Source organism: Dermacentor albipictus, chromosome 1, assembly GCF_038994185.2.
Source record: "Dermacentor albipictus isolate Rhodes 1998 colony chromosome 1, USDA_Dalb.pri_finalv2, whole genome shotgun sequence".
Taxonomy (NCBI): domain Eukaryota; kingdom Metazoa; phylum Arthropoda; class Arachnida; order Ixodida; family Ixodidae; genus Dermacentor; species Dermacentor albipictus.
In genome coordinates, this window is record NC_091821.1 from 138,350,010 (window position 1) to 138,373,544 (window position 23,535).

The 23,535-nt window shown below is 45.9% G+C and overlaps 1 protein-coding gene across 1 annotated transcript in view; it reads left to right on the plus strand.

The window, feature by feature from the left end:
- LOC135911822 (dual specificity protein phosphatase 22-like) overlaps window positions 1–23,535 on the plus strand; it is a 101,572-nt gene that overhangs the window by 50,392 nt on the left and 27,645 nt on the right. Inside the window, exon 4 of the mRNA XM_065444160.1 lies at window positions 21,271–21,395. Within this exon, the coding sequence (XP_065300232.1) occupies window positions 21,271–21,395 (125 nt within the window). The remainder of the gene's footprint in view (window positions 1–21,270; window positions 21,396–23,535) is intronic.

Sequence of the window (23,535 nt, forward strand, 5' to 3'; positions counted from 1 at the left end):
GGCGGAAGTAGCGAAATTCTTAGTCGATAACATCCTGCTGCGACATGGTAGGTCAGAATTCCTCATTACCGACAGAGGAACGGCTTTTACAGCTGAACTTAACGCCAGACAGACAAGTCACCAGAGTACAACCGCCTAGCACCTAAAGACAAATGGTCTAACGGAATGCCTGAACAAGACGCTCACCGACATGTTCGCGATGTACTACGTACATCGACGTCGAGCAAAAGACGTGGGATGCCGTCCTTCCGTACGCAACCTTCGCATCCAACACGGCAATGCGAGAAACAACACAGGTCCCGCCATTCAAGCTGGTTTACGGATGGAACCCGACGACGGCTCTCAATGTCATACTGCCAGACGTTACCGATGAAGGAAACCTCGACGTCGCCGCGTTTCTGGTGCGCGGAAGAAACACGACTTGCCGAGCCCTTAAGGGCTTTGCTCAAGTCTTTAAGGGCTTGTGAATTGTGCGACCGTCTTTGATTGTTGTAGCGCGTAGCATTGCGTTACTGTGTGAATTTTTCTGTGTTTTCATTTCTTCTTTCTCCATTTATTCCCTTTACCCCTTTCCCCAGCACAGGGTAGCCAGCCGGTGCTTACACTGGCTTACCGCCTCCCTGCCTTTACTCACCTTTTGTCTCTCTCCAGTCTGCCTGGGCTTCAAGAACCAGCAAAGAACGCACAGCCGACATTGCAGTCTTCGACGACGATATATATATATATATATATATATATATATATATATATATATATATATATATATATATATATATATATATATATATATAAAAGGTATTTAGGTTTATTCTGACGAAGGCTGTGCCACGGCCGGAACGTTCAACCATTAAACATGCAATTTTCGTAAGTGAGCCCCTTCGTTTCTTCAAATACCTATGCACCGGACCTGCAGAATGTTTCCTTGAATTCTATATATATATATATATATATATATATATATATATATATATATATATATATATATATATATATGTGTGTGTGTGTGTGTGTGTGTGTGTGTGTGTGTGTGTGTGTGTGTGCGTGTGCGTGTGCGTGTGTGTGTGTGTGTGTGTGTGTGTGTGTGTGTGTGTGTGTGTGTGTGTGTGTGTGTGTGTGTGTGTGTGTGGATGGACTGAGTTTTAAAAAAGGAAGCATTTCTGCAAGAGATGTTACAACTTTAGACAAGTCCGTTTAGACAAGTCCGTTGCGAATTTGGTTGCGTCGCTGTTGTTGGAGAGATGCCAAAAACTTCTTGGATATGTCCTGATGAAGGTTGTTGAGACGCCTATTTTTTTAAAGGCTCCATTTAGTGTGATCATATTCTTTTCGAGAGTTAAAACCTCCGGTTTGCTACCCTGCACTAGGGGAAGTAACGACGGAAAGAAGAGCGTGACAAAAATGAAAGCGGGAAAAAAGTGAGAAGGGACGGAATGGGCGACTATTATAGTTTTTCTAATAGGCGAATGCCATGTAAAAAAGGTCAACAAAGCCTTTACGGACTTTCGGTGCGACTGCAGTTCATGTCGGCATTCCAAGGCTGACTGTTCTGACTTTCGTCAATAAATTTCTGCAGCACGATTGCACGCGATTTTTTCCGTTCGCCATCAATGTGCACCTTACCTGGAATATGCCAAGTCTTACTGAAACGTGGCCGTCGCATGATCATTCCTGTCGAGGTCAAAACGTTTTCTTGCAAGTTATTTTTTGCAACTCTTGCTGCTAAAACATCTTCGAAGAAAAAGAGGCGTATTGTGCCGCCGTCTACAAACTATCGTTTGTATCCTCATGGTGAAACAATAAATCACTCTTTCGCAGAGTTGCCATGTTCTTTAGTGTCATTCTCCAAAGAACACTTATAAGAACGATTGAGACATTAGACATCCTCCATGCAAATTCGTTTTCTGCATTTTCAAGACCACTGTGACCCGCCACAACCTTTGGAGCAGTATTTTGGGTGACAGACATGGAGGGCTGAAGCACAGCGGAGCACCAGGTCGTTCTTTCGGGAATATCCTGTTTATGTGCGCAGTGTGTATGCAGCTCTGAGACCCCCGTCGAACTGAATATCTATAAATAGATGTGCGAGTTTGTTTGCCTGAGGGTTGAGCACATGTGTTTAGAGTCGCCTAAAAAAAAACTAATTTGCACGATGGTTCAGTTCAGTAATGAAAAAAAAAACACGATGGTTCAGTGGCTTGCGCTCATTCGCCTTACAGAACATTACATCATGGGCATAAGTTCAATTCTGAGTGGCAGCGGTGAGCAAAGCTTTTTCTTTCTTCACCATATCATAAGGATGAGAATGAGCATGTGGCCTGACCATGACAACAGCGCGACAGAAAGGACCGACGGATAAATGGAGCCCAGTGTAAAACTGCACTGTTATTGCAGTAAAAACAAAAACAAAGGAAAAGGGATAGGAAGAGAAGACAGTTATATCTGATGTTGATAAAGACGCCTTCGCGCGGCCCTCTTGTTGCTTACATGTCGTAAATGCTTGCTTGTCTGTCGCGGTAATCGTCAAACACGACTCCGAAATAATGGTCAATAGATGTAGCTGCAAGCGGGGCAAGATAAAAGAAAAAAAAGAAGCAAAAGACCCCAGAAATAACGTGCAGAAATAATGACAGACGGTACACGTATAAACGACGTCGGGGAGGACTTCTCGAACCGTTGTGGCGGCGATTGCTGGCGGCTGTCGGAGGGAAGAACGGCACTCGAAGAGGCGTGCCCTTCATGCAAAGCCAGCCGGGCGAGGCGGCAGGAAGCGTGGGGGAACGGTGCCCACCACACGCGCGCCTTGCGCGATGGCTTCTAATGCGTCGTCCAAACAGGGCTGACGAAGCCCCCCGTGCACACACACCAAGTTTATGCGCCGAGCGCGCATCCCTGGCGCTCGTGTGGACCGTGAATGATGGATTGGCTCCGCGCCGGGACGGCCTGTACGTGCGCGGCATATCGATTAACGACGTTTACGTGGGCCCGCGCTCTCTCTATACATGGCAGGGGCGCCTTTCTGCGGCTATTTTCTCCCGTCGCTTGTTGTGCTGCCTTTCGGCGGCCCCTCCATAGGGAACGCCCCGCACTATGAAGCCGCTTCAAGGTGATCGCTTCAGTCTTAACCGCCAAACTGGATTAGTGCGTTCTCATGCAGCTTACACTTGCGGGTACCCGGTGGCATATGTATCGCTCTCCTTGGTCCCTTTTCTTCTTACGAACCGCGCCATCTTCTTCGCCGTGGAAAGACACCCCCCCCCCCCCCCCTTTTGCTTCACATCACTGTCGCAACCAGAAAAGGCTATTTAGTCCCGTTCGATTAGCGAGCAGCTGATGGTTTTCGTATCGCTTCAGACTGTCCTTTTCGAAAGAGCGAAAAAAAAAATCACTGCTTGGCTGCGCTGTCCGACACAGTATTGTTAGACCGATTGAGTGCGAGGTCCGTTAGAAGCCTAGCAACGCTTTGTCGCGGTATTCAAATCAATAGTGGATCAAGAAGTGCGCCAGCATGGCAGAGCTCAACTGTAAAACGAGGTGAAAGCTGAATGAACGTTTAGCTTTAGCATTCTTGGATTGGGATACCAGCTGTATATACAGGAAATACTATGCGCGAAGTTTGAAAACGGCAAGGACAAAACGAACTCTATTTCATTGATTAGAACTTCATGCGGCAATGTGTCAGCACACAACGAGCATTTTCTGCGGCCAGTTAATAATAAAACGAAACGGTGCAGCACCAAGTTACACAGAACTTTCCTTACACAGACCTAAATACAGTACATACAAGAGAGCAAAATCAATTACTCTCAACCCTTCTGAGACGTAGTGCATTGTCGCAGAGTTTCGTCTGCAGCTTACAAAGCTCCATCTTCAAAAAGTGATAGGAATTAAACAACGCTGACAGGCGTCAAAGGCGCATGAACTTTCCTTGACCGCATAAATGGTGAATGGATCGGACCAAACAAGCACACTGAACACCTATACTTCATTTCCTCAATGCTTAAATACATCAACTGCCCCGCTAAATGGACAAAAGTGAATTTGGCCCATTCGATATTGCATTGTAAATTTACACCAACAATTCACACACTACTATGCAGCTAGCAAAACCGAGAACGAAAATACGCCTCCATATTTCTTAAGATTAATATTCGTCAATACATTTCCGCGATCGGTCCAATGGATCGTCGCAAAACGTACACGGTGGTTCTTTCGATATGTATTTTCAACGTACAATAACTTCAATAACTATGAGTAAGACCGACTACGGAGCTTTCACGAAATGTTGTGTAATAAAGAAAAAAATTCAAGAAATGTTGCACTCTGTTTCTGGATACAGCTAATATTAAATATAAATACATATACCGCCTTCTAAATTTGGCAGACTATCGGCAAAAAAGGCATGCACAACTCGTAATTCTTTAGTATGGTAGGGCATCACCAGATGGTGCGAATTTGTGCCAGTGAAACAAAAACGTCATGAAATAGCGCCCGATGGTCGCGCAAATGGACAGTATAAAAATATTTCTCATTTATACTGATTTCAATCATTTTTGAAGAGCTACTCTTTGTTTTGTGAGCGCTCAATGCTCACTATGGTTACCTGATCTTCACGGCACATTTGTCTTTACTTTTGCACCGTGAGTCGAAGTCCAGGTCTTCGGGGTCTGAAAACGACGTCATAAAGTCATGACTTCAGCACTTTCCAAAATAAATGTCATGTTTTCAAACAGCGAAAGCGTAAGAGGCGGAAACATCTTCCACAGTATTGCGTTTCATTTCAAGTTCCAGTGTACAGAAAGTCAAAATGACTAGAAAAGGACAGGGAACATCCTCCCTCCAGGAAAAAAAAAAACGGCGTCGGATATATTGCTTTGTTAGCGCCTTCAGAAATGGCTTTGAATATAGAAGTGACCCGGCGACATTCGTTTCATTTATACCGCCGTAAAATTTTCTCTTTCGTTTTGCTTTCTTTTCTCGCCGCTGTATATCAAGAGCACTTGTTTTTCAACGCCACAAAAGCAACATCGTGGGCACGCGCGTGCGTGGGCACGCGCGTGCATGTGCGCGCGTGCATGTGCGTGCGTGTTCTATTTTAGTGTTTTTTAGCCGCCGTTATAGCACTGGGGTAAAAGAAAAAAACTGACGACGAAGCATCTATATTGCTACTGTGGAAGAACGAATGAGAGACAATCTGCTTCAGTTTTGCTCTAACAAAACAACTTTATAACTGTACAAACGAAATGTGTGAACGGTGCAGCACATGAGGCGAGAACAGGACATGCGATTGCCGAACATCGCTGGCGAGCGTTCGTGTCCGCTGCCCGTTCTCCTCTTCACTGGCTACGAGCCAAGCTGTGTGACGATAATCGATAATCGCTCCTGTCCCCAACAGCAGCCCATGAATGATGTTGCGGTACCGAATCGCCCCAACAAGCGCCTGGCCACGGTGCTATTGGAAACAGGCACTGATTGTAGGCGAAAACTTCGGCTTAAAAAAAAAGAAAAAAGCGTCGACTGAATGTTGCGCTCCAGCTGTTCGAAACCATTCGCAATTATTGAAAGAAAACGGTGGTGATGATCCTTTTTTTCCGTAGACATCTTCAAAGTGGAGGCTTTTTACTGACAGGAGAACTAGGGAACTAGTTCGACCAGAACCGGGATGAATTTTTCCTCGACCATTTAGTCGACCCCCCCCCCCCTTCCTTTTCCATATATTGAGAAACTCAGCTGTTTTTCTTTACACCATTCTGCTACAAGGTGTAGAACAAATTGACACCCTAAATGTGAAAGATACTCGCTTTAAGAATGTTCAACGTACTTATAGACCGGGCCTGCGACTACAGCGACAAAAAAAAATAATAACGAAACTTCGCTGTTGAAGACCAGGAGTTTCGACAAGATTGCGAATAATCATCAGGCCCTCACATTTCCTTCGTCGGAATGTCTGAGAAAAGAAAGGGTGGGGAAGCCAAAGAAGCCTGGCATGCACGGTTTATGTAAAAATAACCGACGACTAGACAACAGCCGTTAAAGAGCGATCTGAAGATAGAGAAAAAATGGCGCAATAGAAGCAAAGGTGATCGCTTTATTCCTGAGAGACAAAAACTGCTCGCTTCTGCTGGGCTTTGTGAATGCATCTTAAGGCTGTCTGTGAAACAGTAGCAGTGGCATAGGAAAAGAACGCTTATGATAATCAGGGGCGCGATTCCGAGCATGTAAGCTCACTGTCGCACGCTTGTCGGAGTAGTAGCTCTCAGTTTCAACAAATGGTGGTTTCGTGCACATGTTCAAGGCTTCTTTTTGTCTTCCTTGGCGAGTTACCCCCGCTTTTCCGTATCGGGTTTGTCCGTTTCTAGCCTCTCCCGCGGGCCGATCCCGGAGAAAGTACAGTTTAAATATGGGCGCCGATCTAAAGGTAGTGCAGTCTGAAGCTGTTCCCGAGGGCATGTGCAGTCTAAAAATTTCGACCGTTTCTGTGGGCATGTACAGCATGTGCAAAGGTAAAAAAATCACTGCGTTATCTTCTCTAGAAGTGCAGAGTTCCGGAAGTCAGCGCAGATCTATCTATCTATCTATCTATCTATCTATCTATCTATCTATCTATCTATCTATCTATCTATCTATCTATCTATCTATCTATCTATCTATCTATCTATCTATCTATCTCCGTCCGTCCGTCCGTCCGTCCGTCCACACTTGCGTGCAAAGTCCATACACGTTTCAGTCAAGTGTCGCTGCGCTCCAACGCAGAAACGCGAACGCCAGCGAGGACATTCTGTGTGCCAGCGGGAAGGCGCCACCGCTGCGAACGAACGCTGTTCGCAGCCGAGCCTGACCAGACAGGGCGGGAGAAAAGGCACGCTACTGGAATGCCATATGAGGACGGGCCGTCCGCTGAACCGACAAACGAGACGCGTCTCTAGATTACAGGCTTCGGTGACGCAACGATGCGCGGTGCATCGGGGCAGTAAGACATTACGAGATTGCAGCCTGGCGGAGTAGGACTGCCTAATGCTCCTCGGTTTATTTGACGACACCGAAGCCGCACGCGTAAAAAGAAAACTGAACGGAACGACTGCTACCGGACAGCTCCCGGACCTGCGTTCAATGTCGCGCTTCTTTTCTGTAGCAACGAGCGCATGTTCTCTGTCGCTGCTACGACACAACAAGAGTAAAATATTACTGCACCTTATTTTACAGCGAAGCTGTTAGCCTCTATCTAGTTGGTCGGGATTTTTTGATGGCTCGTGCTGGATGGATGGATGTTATGAGCGTCTCCTTTGGTCCTTTGGAACGGGGGGTGGGTTGCACCACCAAGCTCTTGTTATTATACTACCTAATGTCGTACCTAGGTTAAACAAGAAAAAAAGAAAAACTATGAACTCCCACAACCAAATTTTCTGGTCCCCTATTGCGAACTGTGTTTTTGTACGTCTCCGTTTTTTGTCGTTTCCCTACTTTTCTTCCACCAATCCTCCAATCGTCTCTTACTATCTATCTGCTCATCCAAGAACAGTAGCGCCGCCTAGTGGCCACGGCCACTCGGACTGACCTCAAACGGCAGCTGCAAAAGAGCCTTGTATTTGAGTTTCCGCGTGACAGAATTATTTTTTCTCGTATATTCGAATTACAACCCGAAGCTATCATGACTGCAGCTTGTGTGTAAGTCGTCCTTTACGAATTTTTTGACGCAATTGACTTTGAAAAGTCAATTAGTTTAACAAGGCACTTGCGCTTGGCGGAGGGCCTAGAATAGCGAGGATGTGTGCAGCATTTCGCACGCGCGTGCGCGCGTGACGTACAGTTCGCCGGTGCATCAGCCGTACAGCGTGTGTTGCGACCGTAAACTACATTACGGCAAACACTGAACCCAAGGGCTTCAAGGAGGCCAGAGGAGCTTAAACTGCATAAACCTACAGTTGGGCAGATGTCTTCACGTCCTAATAAAAATGTTCCATCGCTTCCGTAGCTTTACCGCAGCAAGGACATGCGTCTCTCTTCCTTAGTGTACCTCGCTTTATAAATACGCGTTTTAAGGCATACTGATCTCGCTTCAAAAAGTGAAGAGCTTCCCTTTGAGTTATCATAAATTGTTTCTTTCCCGATTTCTTTTTTTCTTCACTTAGGTAGTCACTCATAGGTGGTTTCTTTTCCATTGCCGCCACCCATGATATTGTCTCAGCCTCTCTGACTTTGCATTTGACGTTCTTCGATGCCATGTTACTTACTATACCGGTCGCATATTTGCTGCTAAGCTTCCTAGTTCTTTTCCTCCACTGTGAGTCAATCGTTTCCTATACAAATATCTGAACACTCTCGCAACCCATTTACTTTCTTCCATATGCCTCAGTCGTTCTTCAAGATCAATTACACTCTGAGCTTCCCTCACTTCAAAACTTTTCCAGCCCATATCACTCTACACAGCTTCAATGGATGGATGGATGGATGGATGGATGGATGGATGGATGGATGGATGGATGGATGGATGGATGGATGGATGGATGGATGGATGGATGGATGGATGGATGGATGGATGGATGGATGGATGGATGGATGGATGGATGGATGGATGGATGGATGGATGGATGGATGGATGGATGGATGGATGGATGGATGGATGGATGGATGGATGGATGGATGGATGGATGGATGGATGGATGGATGGATGGATGGATGGATGGATGGATGGATGGATGGATGGATGGATGGATGGATGGATGGATGGATGGATGGATGGATGGATGGATGGATGGATGGATGGATGGATGGATGGATGGATGGATGGATGGATGGATGGATGGATGGATGGATGGATGGATGGATGGATGGATGGATGGATGGATGGATGGATGGATGGATGGATGGATGGATGGATGGATGGATGGATGGATGGATGGATGGATGGATGGATGGATGGATGGATGGATGGATGGATGGATGGATGGATGGATGGATGGATGGATGGATGGATGGATGGATGGATGGATGGATGGATGGATGGATGGATGGATGGATGGATGGATGGATGGATGGATGGATGGATGGATGGATGGATGGATGGATGGATGGATGGATGGATGGATGGATGGATGGATGGATGGATGGATGGACGGACGGACGGACGGACGGACGGACGGACGGACGGACGGACGGACGGACGGACGGACGGACGGACGGACGGACGGACGGACGGACGGACGGACGGACGGACGGACGGACGGACGGACGGACGGACGGACGGACGGACGGACGGACGGACGGACGGACGGACGGACGGACGGACGGACGGACGGACGGACGGACGGACGGACGGACGGACGGACGGACGGACGGACGGACGGACGGACGGACGGACGGACGGACGGACGGACGGACGGACGGACGGACGGACGGACGGACGGACGGACGGACGGACGGACGGACGGACGGACGGACGGACGGACGGACGGACGTTATGAGCGTCCCCTTTGGAACGGGGCGGTGGGTTGCGCCACCAAGCTCTTGCTATTATACTGCCTAATGTCCTACCTAGGTTACACAATAAGAAAAGAACGAAAAACACTATGAACTCCCACAACCACATTTTCTGATCCCCTATTGCGAAATGTGCTTTTGTACGTCTCCGTCTTTTGTCGTTTCCCTACTTTTCTTCCTCTAATCGCCTCTTACTAATCCCACTGGATGGATGCATCTTATGAGCGTCCCCTTTCGAACGGGGCGGTGGGTTGCTCCACCAAGCTCTTGCTATTGTACTGCCTAATGTCCTACCTAGGTTAAACAATAAAAAAGGAAAAAAAGCACTATGAACTAACACAACCCAATTTTCTGATCCCCTATTGCAAACTGTGCTTTTGTACGTCTCCGTTTTTTGTCGTTTCCCTACTTTTATTCCACCAATCCTCCAGTCGCCTCTTACTAATGTCTATTGCGGACACGTTTGCTTTACCACTGCTCCCTCTGAACCCAAGGGCTTCAAGGAGGCGAGTGGTGCCTAAATCGACCGCTGGGTAGACGTCTTCACATTCTAATAAAACATGCTCCGTAGTTTCCCTAGCTTTACCACAGCAAGCACATGCGTCTTCTTCCTTCTTATATCTCGCTTTATAGGTGCGTGTTCTAGGGCATCCCGATCTCGCTTCGAAAATTAATGAGCTTCCCTTTGAGTTATCATTAATGGTTTCTTTCCTGATTTCGTTTTTTCCTCTTAAGTAGTTACTCATGGCAGGTTTCTTTTCCATTGCCGCCACCCATGAGATTAATTGAGCCTCTCTGACTTTCCGCTTGGCCTTCTTTGTTGCTGTGTTGTCCACCCTACAGGCCGCATACTTGCTGGTAAGCTTCCTAGTTGTTTTCCTCCACTGTGAATCAATGTTTTTCCTGTACAGATACCTGAACACTTTCCCAGCCCATTTACTTTCTTCCATATTCCTCAGCCGTTCTTCATACTCAATTTTACTGCGAGCTTCCCTCACTTCAAAACTAGTCCAGCCCATATCACCCTGCACAGCTTCATTTGTAGTATTCCCGTGAGCACCCAATGCGAGGCGACCCACTGACCTTTGGTTCCCGTCGAGTCCTGATTGTACCCCTGATTTATAGCAAACAACCGCATTTCCAAAAGTAATTCCTGGAACCATTACACCTTTCCACATACCTCGGGGGACCTCGTACCTATTGTATCCCCATAGCGCTCTGTGCTTCATTATGGATGCATTTCTCTTCCCCTTGACTGTTATGGTTTTTTCCTGTGCTTCCATATATCCATTGCCTTCATTTATCCACATACCAAGGTATTTATATTCTGTTACCCGAGGTATTTCTTGGCCCTGTATCACCACTGTCTGTTCACTGTTTTCATTGAATACCATAACACCTGATTTTCTAACACTAAATTTCAAACCTAAATTGTTGCCTTCCTGTCCACAGATATTAGCCAGACGTTGCAAGTCACTTTGCTTGTTAGCTAGCAACACAATGTCGTTCGCATGAAATAAACCTGGGAGTTGCTGCTCTATTACTGTACCCGCCTGTTTGTATGAGAGATTGGACCCGATATTACTTCCTTCTAGCGCTCTCTCCATCCTCACCATGTACATCATAAACAGCAGCGGGGATAAAGGACATCCCTGCCTCAGTCCCTTGTTGACAAACTTTCTCCTCGCTCCTCATCCCTTCCCATTCAACGCAAACGGTATTTTCTAGGTAAATCTCTCTCAAAAGCTGCAAACAATCGTCACCTAAGCCTTCCCCTTCCAGAATATCAGACAAAATGTCGCGGTCTACGTTGTCATAGACTCCTGTAATGTCTAAAAAGGACACATATAACGGTCTGTTTTCTACTTTTGATATTTCAATACACTGAGTAAGAACAAATAATTTATTATCCAAACGTCTACCTATTCTGAAGACATTCTGAAGTTGTCTCAAAATGTCATTCTCTGCCCATGCTTGCAGCTTTAATTTGATTGCCTGCATTGCTAGTCTGTATATTGCCGATGTAATGGCGAACGGTCTATATGAGTGAATTCTATATTTCTCCCCCTTACCTTTACAAATTAAATTCATTCTACTTTGTCGCCAACTGTCTGGTATTCGCCTATCTTTTAAAGTTTTTTCTACTGCTTTCACCAGAGCTTCCTTACTTTTTGGTCCTAGTGCATTAATCAGCCTAACGGGAACCTCGTCTAGCCCCGTGAATGTGCGTTTAGGAATTTTCTCTTCCGCTTTCTTCCAGTTGAAATTTGTCAGCACGAGCTCCTTTTCCACTTGGGTTTCTTTCATGCTATTTTTTTTTCTTCAAATACAACCTCGTCATTGGCTTGGAAAGATTCGGCTGTTATTTTTCGGATGTAATTTAGTGCCGCTTCTCCTTCCAGTCTGTTTTCATCTTCGTCTAGGATATGTTGTTGTATTTTTGTTGACTTCCTGCCCAATAGTTTTATGTGGTTCCAAAATATTCTAGGTGCGGCCTTCTTTTTCTCACGTATTTCTGACAACCAACGTTCACTTTCACCTTTTAATTTTGCTTGCATCAGTATTTGAACCATAGACTCTTTCTACCGGTATATTTCCCATTTACTGGTTACTTCATCCTGCGGCAACTGCGCCTTCTTTGCCTGCCTGTGCTCTCGAGATGCTTTCACCGCCCACTGTCCAGAAACGGTACCGCCACCTAGCGGCCACTGAGACGCACCTCAAATGGCAGCTGGAAAAGGACTTCGTCTTTCAGTTTTCGCGTAAGGGAATTATGTTTTCTCACATATTCGAATTACAATACGAAACAATCATGTCGGCAGCTTGTATGTAAGTTGTACTTTACAAATTTTCCAACGAAATTCACTTTGAAAAATTCAGTGAATTCAAAAAGAACTTGCGCTTGGCGGAGGGCCAACAAGAATGAGGATGTATGCTGCACTTCCGCAGACGCGCGTGCGCGTTGTCTAACGTCGGCAACAGTTTCGCTGTACATCCACTTTTACAGGGTGTAATAGAGGCGGATTTTTTAAATTCTTTTTATCAAAACACTAACTACGTATCGCTCAGTTCAGTACTAGCAATCCAAAAATCAAAAACTGAAGTACAGGGTTATCGATGAATTATTGCTTAGAATGCAAACGCGAACGAATTCTCTGAAGGCACGACAACTAATTGTGAACCTTAATCAATCAGATGGGCACAGCTGCAACGATGCGGTAATGAGGCAGAGACAGAACGTCAGCGTTCTTGAGTGAAATATTCTAAATCGCGGTGCATGGTCCGAGATTGAATCTCCCGATCCTCACGATTTGCACTACATATCCTATACCTAGGGGATACATATTAGCGCTACGTGGAAATAACGACTTTCTAGGAGGGAGTAAGAAAGAACAGAGCGAGCGCTGAACTGTTTATTCGTAGATCGGAATCACAAGAATACAACACCCGCGCACGCGTTTAGCAGTCGCATTTTAAAAAAAAAAGTCACAGCATTGTGTCTAACAATTGCAACTCGTTTCCAAAGAGATAAACCGACGTATTGCTAATGCAGTTTGTGCCTCTTTTCTTGGTACGGAAGGCCTCCAACAATTCTCGCGCTAACGTGTCTCTACTCCTGCGCAGTATTTTTAGCTCACGAAGCGGTGGCTCACACTTGCAGGCAATGCAGGGCGCAGGCAAGTGCACATTGCCTTGGTTCTTTACTGAGAATTCATGCTCCTGCGCTCGGTCGTTGATCGTGGATCTATATAGTCGTGGGTCTATATAGGTCAAGGTCGAAATAGGTCGCAGAACTTCGGGCAAAAAGCGCTTCAGAACAACTTGCCACCGATATCAGCAAGCGTTGTTATGGGAGCACGATTGAAGCGCGACTATGTCAGGAGGTGACAAACACTGAGAAAGAAAGGGAGTTTTTTAATTAAAACGAGACATAGTTTGAGTCATTCAACGAAAATAAAATTCCTACTCAAGTTTAAACATGCGCGGCGAGAACAAAAAAGACGCATAATCTCAGCTACCTCAATTTTACTGTCATTATTAATAAATACTTTTTTTTCAGTGCCCCTCATAAGAGGGGGCGGGGCGTTAAAGCCGCTGTCACTTGCAATGCAATGCAGCTCCTGAAGTACACTCGTAAAGGTCACTTGTTACAATACGCCCTCCTCACAAGTTATGTTGTTTTGCTTGTCAACGTTTGGTGACGCGGGTAGTTTCATCGTTTCTTAACCTGTTCATTCAAAAGCAGTGAGTTACGACCACCACATAATTGTTTACTTTCGCTGTTTTCGTGCGGCTGTGCTGGCGGGCGGGCTTGCCGTCCTACAATGGGACCACCACTCTGCACCCAAAACTTTGGTCGGCCTCCAAAGAAAGTATGTTCTGTGCAAGGGTACGATTTCGACAGCCGTACGGCTGACCTTTTGCTGCATCGCTTTCCACGCTGAAAGCTCGAAACGCCCAGCAAGTGGAATGGCTTGGCAATTGAATATACACGAAGCTTCCATAGAAGCTCACATGTCAAGACAATGGCGCCTCGTTGCAGCCGTCGCCATCTACGTATCGTGGGGACAACTAACAGCAAGCAAAAAGTAAAAAATAAAGAAAGTGACTTCACAGCTGGAAATGACAGTGACATAAACATTTTCTGCGGAAACCCGCTTCTCTCCACCTTGCGTGTTTCCGCAGAACTGTTACGTTAAACTCTTGCCTTTGCTTCTGAGCTGTTGATAAATTCGACTTCACATGCCATCTGCTAGCCGCCTGGTTAGTTCAGATGGTAGAGCGGCTGCCCCGGAAAGGCAGTGGTCCCGGGTTCGAGTCCCGGACCAGGACGAATTTTTCTTCAACTGCGAAGCTTTTCTTTCGAGGAACCCGTATGGGTTTCCTTTGTAGCAATTACGTACAATTGGGTGGATGTCTCATTTTCCCTTCATTAATCTAACAGTTATCAGACAAGACAACATTGCCCCACATTATCATTTAGCAACCATTCGGTGCAACAATACCTTGGTTTGGGCGAGTTGTTTCATCTTGACAGTTTTCATAAAAACGCGCTGAAGTCGAAAGGAAGACGAAGCGCCAGTCCTGTCATATGTGTTCCTTTCGTCTTTAGCGCGTTTTTATGAAAACTGTAAAAACATTCGGCTTACTAATTTGGCTGCCTGTCGGGCACTCAGAGCCTTTGTCACGGAGAGTTAACGAACATGAGCGCGACGTTTCTTCGCGGAGTGTCCCGCATTTATCGTCACGACGAGACACATCGCGTCGGATGCCTCAGCGTGAACTTGGGCGATAAGAAAAAGCTGCACTCACACATTTCGCCAACGAAGGCCATGCGCTAGGTCACGAAAAATTTGATGTGAAGCGCACGCCACTCTTTGAACAAACACGCAAGGAAACGCCATTTCGCACTACATGATAGCATATAATGGTCGCTTTGTACAGTCTTGTAAGGTCTTGCGCCAGAATCGCTGGTTGATAGGGGTCACCAAAAAGGAACTAATAAATTGTGAAATAGAAAAAAAATAAAATCTGCCATTTTGGAACACCAAAAATGTTTCAAACGGAATATTTACTCGTATCACAGCATTCTGACTAATATTTTCAGAACATTTCTTTTTCACATAGGTTTTCTAGTTTCAGTGTCTGTCCCCCCCTCAGCTAGTCGCGCTTCAATCGTGCACCCCTAAGTGATACCTCTGGCAATAAGTTTTGACACGCTTTTCATTCCAAGCTTCACGACCTATTTAGATGGACTTTGTACGTACTGGCAGGTCACCAAAACACATTTGGCACCTTTGAGAATGAAACGACGTTACTTCTGTTTTTAACGGATATGGCGTCACATTATTTTTTGTTTCTTCCGCCGTATGTGTTCCCTCGTCACACAGAAGGCGTTAAGCCCCACGAACAGCCGATGAACCGCCATGTTTTGAAAGTATGGGCTTCTATGGAAGCTTCGCTACCAGGTATATTTACCTCGTATAGGTCTTCCCACACAACAGCGGTATTTCATATATAACGCCAGTCGCACATTTTACGTAAGGTCTCGTGTGCTTCTCCTTGCATCCGAGCTTGTTGTCAACGCAGCTGATGCGCGGACACAGCCCAGCTAACTTGTGTGACGCAGTGAAAACAACTGGCACGCCGTACTTATTTGCGACTTTTGTAAGGTTATGGGATAACTTCTGGACGTACGAGCATTAGAGTTCGCTCTGTTCTTTCTTACTCCCTCCGACAAAGTCTTTATATCCACGTCACGCTAATATGTACCCTCCATATTTGAACCAACTTGCCCAACAACATATTCTAACTCATACCCTGTACGCTCGCGGTGATGACAAAGGCAGATTGCGAAAATTATGTCATCATTTAGTAGGAAGCAAGTTATATTTGATACAACACAAAAGCACATAATACGCAAAAGAATGAGATAATATTTGTTCAAAATTTAAATAAAAATGTTACAGAGGCACTTAAGTCTCCTTACGTGCATTGAATGCGAAAGCAGTATGGCTGTTCCGCGCGATACTTTTCGCTAGGTCATGTTCTCGAATTCGGCGAAGTCAATTTTGAGGGTGGGCCAAGTCAATTTTGGTAGTGGGCCGGGCCGGTTTTGAACACGGGTCAACTCTATGTTCGAATTGGGCTGTCAATTTTTTGGGTGTGGGTCACCCAAAAGGTCACTTGGTCACGTGGGTTTCGGTACCATCAGAAGGTGACGCCGGGCGCCATACGCCTGATTTTTCGCTTCATAGGGCATATAAGAATTTCGCCTTAAAAGGCACTTTCAAAACCTTGCGCGTGCCTCGGACATTTTAAAAAAATGTAAACTTCCATTCGAGACCCTTCAGAACACTTAAGAAACCGAATGCGAGATAAAAGGCGAAAGTTTTGCCAGCACTAACTTTATAAGGCGAAACACATATAACCCATGAAGCGAAACATCCGGCGTTCGTCCGGCGTTATAATCCGATGGTACCAAAACCCACATGACCAAGTGATGACGTCACGTTCCTGGCACTGAACCTGCTGCCGCTTGCACTGCGATATCCCACGGTGAAGTAAAGTGAATGAAGGTGAACTAAGGTAGATTAAAGTGTACTAAGGTGGATTGAAGTGGATCAGGGTGGAATAAGGGGCAAGGTGGATTAAGGTGGAATATTAGTTTAAGGTGATGGCTTAGACAAGTCCTTATGCTTTCGCCTTCAAATCAGATAAGGATATTTAAGTGACTGACAACTTTTCCTCTCTTGAGTAGAGTTAAAGCATTAAGACGTCAAAGCACTGAAGCGGTAAATCGCGGACCAGTGAGAGTTACCTTACGTTGCGCCATTTTATAGTTTCTGAACCCCACGAAAGACCGGTTACGCTGTAGAACACACAAGCGAACGTTCGTACAACAGCATCCCCGCCTAACTGTAGCGCAAGTGTGGCTTCGCCACTAGCTTTCTTTACTTGCGGCAGTGCACACTTCACGGGCGTAATTAAGTTAACGTGCATGGGACATCTGGAATCCGACTCATAACCGCCGAAACTAAGTTCTGCCACTGCCCCGTCACAGAAAACGAGCGCAACGTGGTTCTCATCCCGCGGCTATCCTCTACAGGTAATAACATTTTACTCGGAAGATTGGAAGACTGGGGCAGAGAGGGTTACCCGAGTATCCACCAATCAATGCCGATTGTCTCCCCCAGAGTATTTGCCTCCAACTTTTCTCTCATTTCGCTTTACCAACGACTCAATTGCACTCTAAGTCATTCACTCGTTTGATGGCGGACGAGAGCGCACAGGCGAAACCTGAGAGACAAACGTTTTAGTCCAAGTTGGGGTCTGCAACCTCTGGTCATCCATCTAGCTTACATTCCGACGTCGATTGCTAGAGGTAGAATGGGCGTTGCTGTACGGCGCCAAAGGGCGTCGATGTTCTGTGAGCGCCCTCTGCGGCTCAGCTATCGACCGTCGGCGGCCACACCTCGCCTTCCCGTTAGCACGGATAGTACTGATTGCGAAGCTACGTGCAGCCGCTTCGAACGAGTTCTCCCAGAACCAAACTGCTGTGGCGAAACTCTCTCTCTTTCTTTCTACTTTTCGTCAAAGAGGGTGCTCACTTTTCATCTACTCCTTCGTTCAGGCACAAGTTCGGCTTTCAGGAAGACGTTGAGCTCCGCGTTTTTTGTTCTGATGTGACTAGATACATTTGTATCTATAGCTCGAAATAACAAATGAAAGATATTGGCAGCTACATTCACAATTAATATTGTTTCTGTGCATATCGAAAGCGTTATTCATAGAAGAATAGTTCAATTTGCCTTAGATTAAACGTCCGGTGCAGGTTAAGACGCGCAGCGAATTTCAAAACTAAAACAGTTAAGGTGCACATCTTGAAACTTAGCAGCACAAGAAAGCTAGAAATTCGCAGAGACCAGCTGTCACTGAAGACGCCAATTACAGGCTTCATACCAGAAGCTATCCTTTAATTACCAGTATACTAGATATTGCTTCACTCTTCCAGGCACCAGTAAATATATCGTACGTGTGCGCCTCACTCGCAAGCTTTCAGTAAACTTCTTGTGCACGTGAATTCTTATTCCTGCTAAGAATCCGCGTCGTTAGGCTTCACTGCGCAATAGTGAACAATCTATAGTTCAACCATCATACCTTGCTGGTGAAGCAGCGCACCGACACGGACACGGTGAAGACACACAAGAAAAGAGGACACTCGCTGCACTCACAACTATTTTATTTCAGAACACATACTTCATATTTATATACCTGCGCACCCTCAGGCGTCAAAGATATGGCACCTGTCTATCATGGTGTGCAATCCTATCGCATTTGTTGCACTCTTAACAAGCATTCTTTATTACACAAATTTGTCTTCCTTTAGTGTTCTTCCAAAAAAGCAACATCACCATAGCTTAGTTGTACAGATGGCTGACTGATACAACCCTCTCCCCTCTTGTGAATCTGAAAGGCTTCGATTCTTTCCCTGGTCAGCTGACCCTTATGGTGCGATAAAACCGTAGCATCATTGTAAAGCGGCCAGCACCCATGTTGTGAGCAGCGCCCCTTAATGTGGGGATGAGTGTTTCCCCCAGTGACCTTTTGTGCTCCAAAAGTCTTGTGTTTTACACACCGACCCGTATGGCCGATGTATACTTTTCCACACGACATGGGCAAACAGTAGACAACGGACGACCTGCACTTGACAAGTTGTTTCTTATGCTTGACCGTTCACTTATGACCATTTACTTTTATTTTTGTGGAAACTCTACGATGCAGTCCGGAACATATTTTTCCGAGTTTGTTAGGTGCTGAAAAAGCTACTTGTAGACCATATACGCCACCTAGGTTTCTTAAGTTATGCGCAACCTTGTGTGCATATGGTATTGACACAAATTTTTTCTCCTTTCTGTTACGCTCTTTCTGATAGCCATTGCGCGTATAACGAATCGATTTATAGGCTGATGTACACAGTACATGTTTTTCATATCCTGCATTCTTTAGCCTGATAACTTGTTGGCTGAAAGTTTCTTTTATTTTTTTCCGGGCAAGACTTAGTTAAGACCGCTCGCAGGCACGAGAAAGCTATGCCGCGTTTTAGGACTTTTGAGTGTCCCGAATTGTAGCTAAGCAAGGGTTTTTCTGACCGTGGATTGTATGACCAGCAAACGTGATCCAGTGTGGTAGTTAACGCCACATCTAAAAACTGTAGCTTGGGTGCTGGCCGCTTTACAATGATACTACAGTTTTATCGCACCATAAGGATCAGCTGAAGGAAATAATCGAAGACTTTCACATTCACAAGAGGGGAGAGGGTTGTATCAGTCAGCCATCTGTGCATCTAAGCCATGGTGAGGTTGCCTTTCTGGAAGAACACTAAAGGAAGAAAAAATTGTGTAATGAAAAATGTTTGTTAGAGGTGCAACAAATACGATAGGATTGCACACCATGAGAGACAGGTGCCATATCTTTGACGCCCCAGTATGCGCGGGCAAACGAATTTAAAAAATGCCTTTAATCTTGTCTTGATTATTTTTTATGTCTGACGGTGCGCAGGTATATAAATATGAAGTATGTGTTCTGAAATAAAATAGTTGCGAGTGCAGCGAGTGTCGTCTTTTCCTGTGTGTCTTCACTGTGTCCGTGTCAGTGCGCTGCTTCACCAGCAAGGTGTGATGATTAATCACCAACTAGCCCAACTTTTCACATTACTGAACTATAGTTCAACACACTACGCAACTATTTGTACGGCACCTAAGGCAGAAGTTCCTTCTCACGGTGGAAAATTTTCTCCTGCTATAAGGCAGATGTCATTTTTAAAACGTACATAAGATTCTTTTAGGCTGCTGATGTCCAAGGTTAAGTCGAGCATTAGTACCTGAAATGCTTATGACGTACAGATAAGCCAACACATATCATGAGGCTTCTTTTCGAATGAAAAGTGCAAGTGTCCAGGTTACGGATGAAGCTAGCAGACCTGACCTTAACTAATCATTTTTAGATACTGTGCGTTAAGCACAGTGAAGTTTTGGTAGACAGTGTCGTTATGAGAGTTCACTCAACGAACCTAATAGCCAGGAAATGTCGCGTTAATTTTTGCATTTCGACTAGCTTCACAGGCCACCCGTGGCTTAGTCAGCCTGGTTTCGTAAGACAACTGATCTGTGCTGGTGTCAGCTCATAGGGCTGTCAAGCAAAGCTTACCATTCGCAAACAAAAAAGAAAAAGAAATGAATGCCTTGGCTTCAGTTTCATTTACAAACTACTCGTAAACCAAAGCACTAATCATGACGCGAGCGACCATCTGGCATAGCCGCTTTTGGTATTGCCCAAACCTATTCCTACCTGTGCCCCCTCACTACTGTTGAATTACTCAAGAGTGCCAAAACAGCAATAAATTTAATTCACATCCATAAAGGGTGAAACCCAAGTGCTCGAGGTCGGCAACGATACACACCATTCTTTCATCTCGAGAGGTGAGAAAAAAGGGGGCAATCTCCCGGTGTACAAAGCCCCCGCATCCAAGGTAAATACGGTAAAGTAGCTTTTACTCGTTTTTGTGCTCAACATGCGCTGCAAAACCGCCAGCCTAATCTCGAAGTCAAACAACCTAATCATAAGGGCAAACACGGCTCCTGAACGAACCGTTCTGAGAAGCTGACTCAAGCGTCTCGGAAAGAACGACGGAAGGTTTTCGTCATTATCGTGGCTTTCCGCGTGCCATGGATAAGGCCTGGCGATGCCATGACGCAATTGTTCCACGATGAAAGAAAGACCTCTGCGCCAACGCTATCCTTAGTATGTGTGTGCCAATGAGTACGCGTTGTAAATACAATTCCTAGCTCTACTTGCGCACGTCGGGTGCCCCAAAGTTAATACTTGTATATGATGCGTAGCATGGCGGAAACGTATGGTGAAATTTTGTTTTATCAGGTACGGTACATATATATATTTTTATCTGGTATATATGTCCAACTATAAACTATATCCAACTTTATATAGCCAAACTTTAGCCAACTTTATACATATAGCCAAACTTTATCAAATCAATTAAGCGCTTCGTTAATGCCCATACGTTAATGCCAATACAGAAGTACATGTTGCTCGAAGTGTCACGCGTCACGCAGGAAAGATTACGACTACGAATATCACATCACAGCAGCGGCTGCTGTAGGGTTGCTAAATCGCCAGCACGCCATTCAGTGTCCTGTTTTCACAGGCGGTATTCGTCGCAATACGGCGTAAGAGTCGCAACCTAACGAAAAGTAAGCTAGCACTGTCTTCGTGCAGGACAAAGAATACCTCTGCATCCAGGCGTCAGACACCCCCGGCCAGAACCTGTCGCAGTTCTTTTCCCAATCCAATGACTTCATCCACCATGCTCGAATGGAAGGCGGCAACGTCCTCATCCACTGGTAAGTTATCTTCATGGTCAGCAAAACATGATGGTGTCTTATAAAAACATGTATCTATGCAGTGATTCTACTTTGTGCGCCCAGACTACTTGTTACTTGCGAATACCTTAAATTGCTTATAGTGCATTAGAGTGAAACGTTTTTGTAATGTCAATGTCAATGTCCCCGTCAAGACATTCCTAAATTGATGTGGTTCACTGAGCATTGCTTTAAAATTAGAGTGAACTCACAGAGATCCATGATGATTATGATGATGAAAAAACTATTTATACCTCATTAAAGGGAAGGGGGCAACGGAATAGAAGGTGGGGGAAGGAACTACGTGAAGTAGGCCTCCTCTATTCTCTCAGCCCACTCAAGGATGGCCTCCTGAAGGTCGGGCCTCGAGCTGCGCAGCAGCCTCCCACTGCTCCTCATTAGATATTCGTTGCTTGAGGAAAGCGGGAAGGGGGTTCTTATGGCACCCTCACATGATGTGGTTTAAGTCTGCTTTGGGAGAGACGCAGAATTTACCAGAGGGAGAAAGGTAAAGGGAGGGATGAATGCGGTGTAGGAGGTAAGGGGAGGGAAAGGTGCGAGTCTGCAGCTGTCGCCACAGAACTTCACACCTGCGCGGGGATTTGCCCATGAGTGGCGGAAAGGTTAAACGGTCTAATCGGTACTGTGTGCACATGTCGTGGTAGGTAATAAGCCGATCCCGAGCTGTAAACGGTGCCTCCTCCGTGGCGAGGTCCGGGACATCTGATGCCTGAGCCGGGACTGTAAATCCTCGGGCACTGGCATGAGCCTCCTCGTTTCCGGTAAGGCCCGCATGCGTGGGAGTCCAGATTAATGCCACAGTTTGATGGAAAGGATGGGCAAAAAGGAGGGAAATGGCTGGCTTAGAGATCCTGCCCCCTCCGAAGTTATGTAGGACTGCTTTGGAGTCGCTAACGATAACTGATGAATTTGGGATTGTGATGAAATCATACGAACGAACTGAACTTTTCTAAAATATTCCGTTTTTATGTGGCTGGCAAAAAAATATGTATATCTAAGAAAATACCGCACTTAAAGAATTGTCAAGGCCAGTGAAAAACTTCTCATGTCGAGGTAGTAATGCTGCATGATATGTGCCACGCACAAGTCTAATAAAAGCTTGACCTAAGTCACTGCGCTTACCTAACGTTTAGTTGAATTAAATGACACTGCTCAAAATGCATTTTTATCGTTATTCTGTAGGTCGCCGCCGCCATTCGCACGTCGCGCGTAAATTTTATCATATAATATTTTTTATCATCAACCTCAGTGAAAGGGCGAAAATTAATACGAGTTCCATTCATTTCTCAGCGAACCGCTATGCGAATTAGTTTCAATCTTTTCCACTGCTCGTTCACTCGTGTCAGAATCAAACAAAGCTTTCTTTTTGTATTCGTTAACCTTCTATTCGGTCAACAATGACATGGAGGTTAAGCTGGGAGCTGAACCTGACGGCGGTGACTGGCTGACTGTTAAGTACGGTCCGAAGAAAACATCGACTCCCACCAACCCGCCCCTCCAACCCCGACACCCATCGGTCCCCCGACTACCCCGACTCCAACCGCTGCCCTGAAACGACCTCAAAGTAATCATCCGCCCCCCGAGAGGGACTCAACCTTGCCACCTGGCTACGCCACAGGTTGCTGAAGGCATCAAGCTCGCATGTCGGCACCCCACCACTGAGCACGTATAGACACTTACTGTAAGAACTAACCCAGTACAAAACATCGCTATTGCTAGCACACCAAACGAAGAGCTAGCTATGAGCATCCATCGCATCACTACAATTCACCTGGGCGGTCAAGAATTTGCAGTCACAGCATACGTGGCGGCACCCGACAGCTCCGCCAAAGGGGTCCTTCACGGGATCCCCGCAGGAACTCCCGCAAAAGTCCTCCTTGACGGGCTCTACGCCCCTGGCCGAGAAATCTTACACGCCCGTATGCTCGGACAAACCGCCGCGGCAGTGATCGCATTCACTGGCAAGGCCCTTCTACGTGCGATACTACAGCGGTGAAGTACGATGCAAACCATATGGACCAACCACGCATTTCTGCCGCATCTGCCACCAAGTCGGCCACCGGACCGATGTATGCCCAACTCCAGAAGCCAACGTATGCCC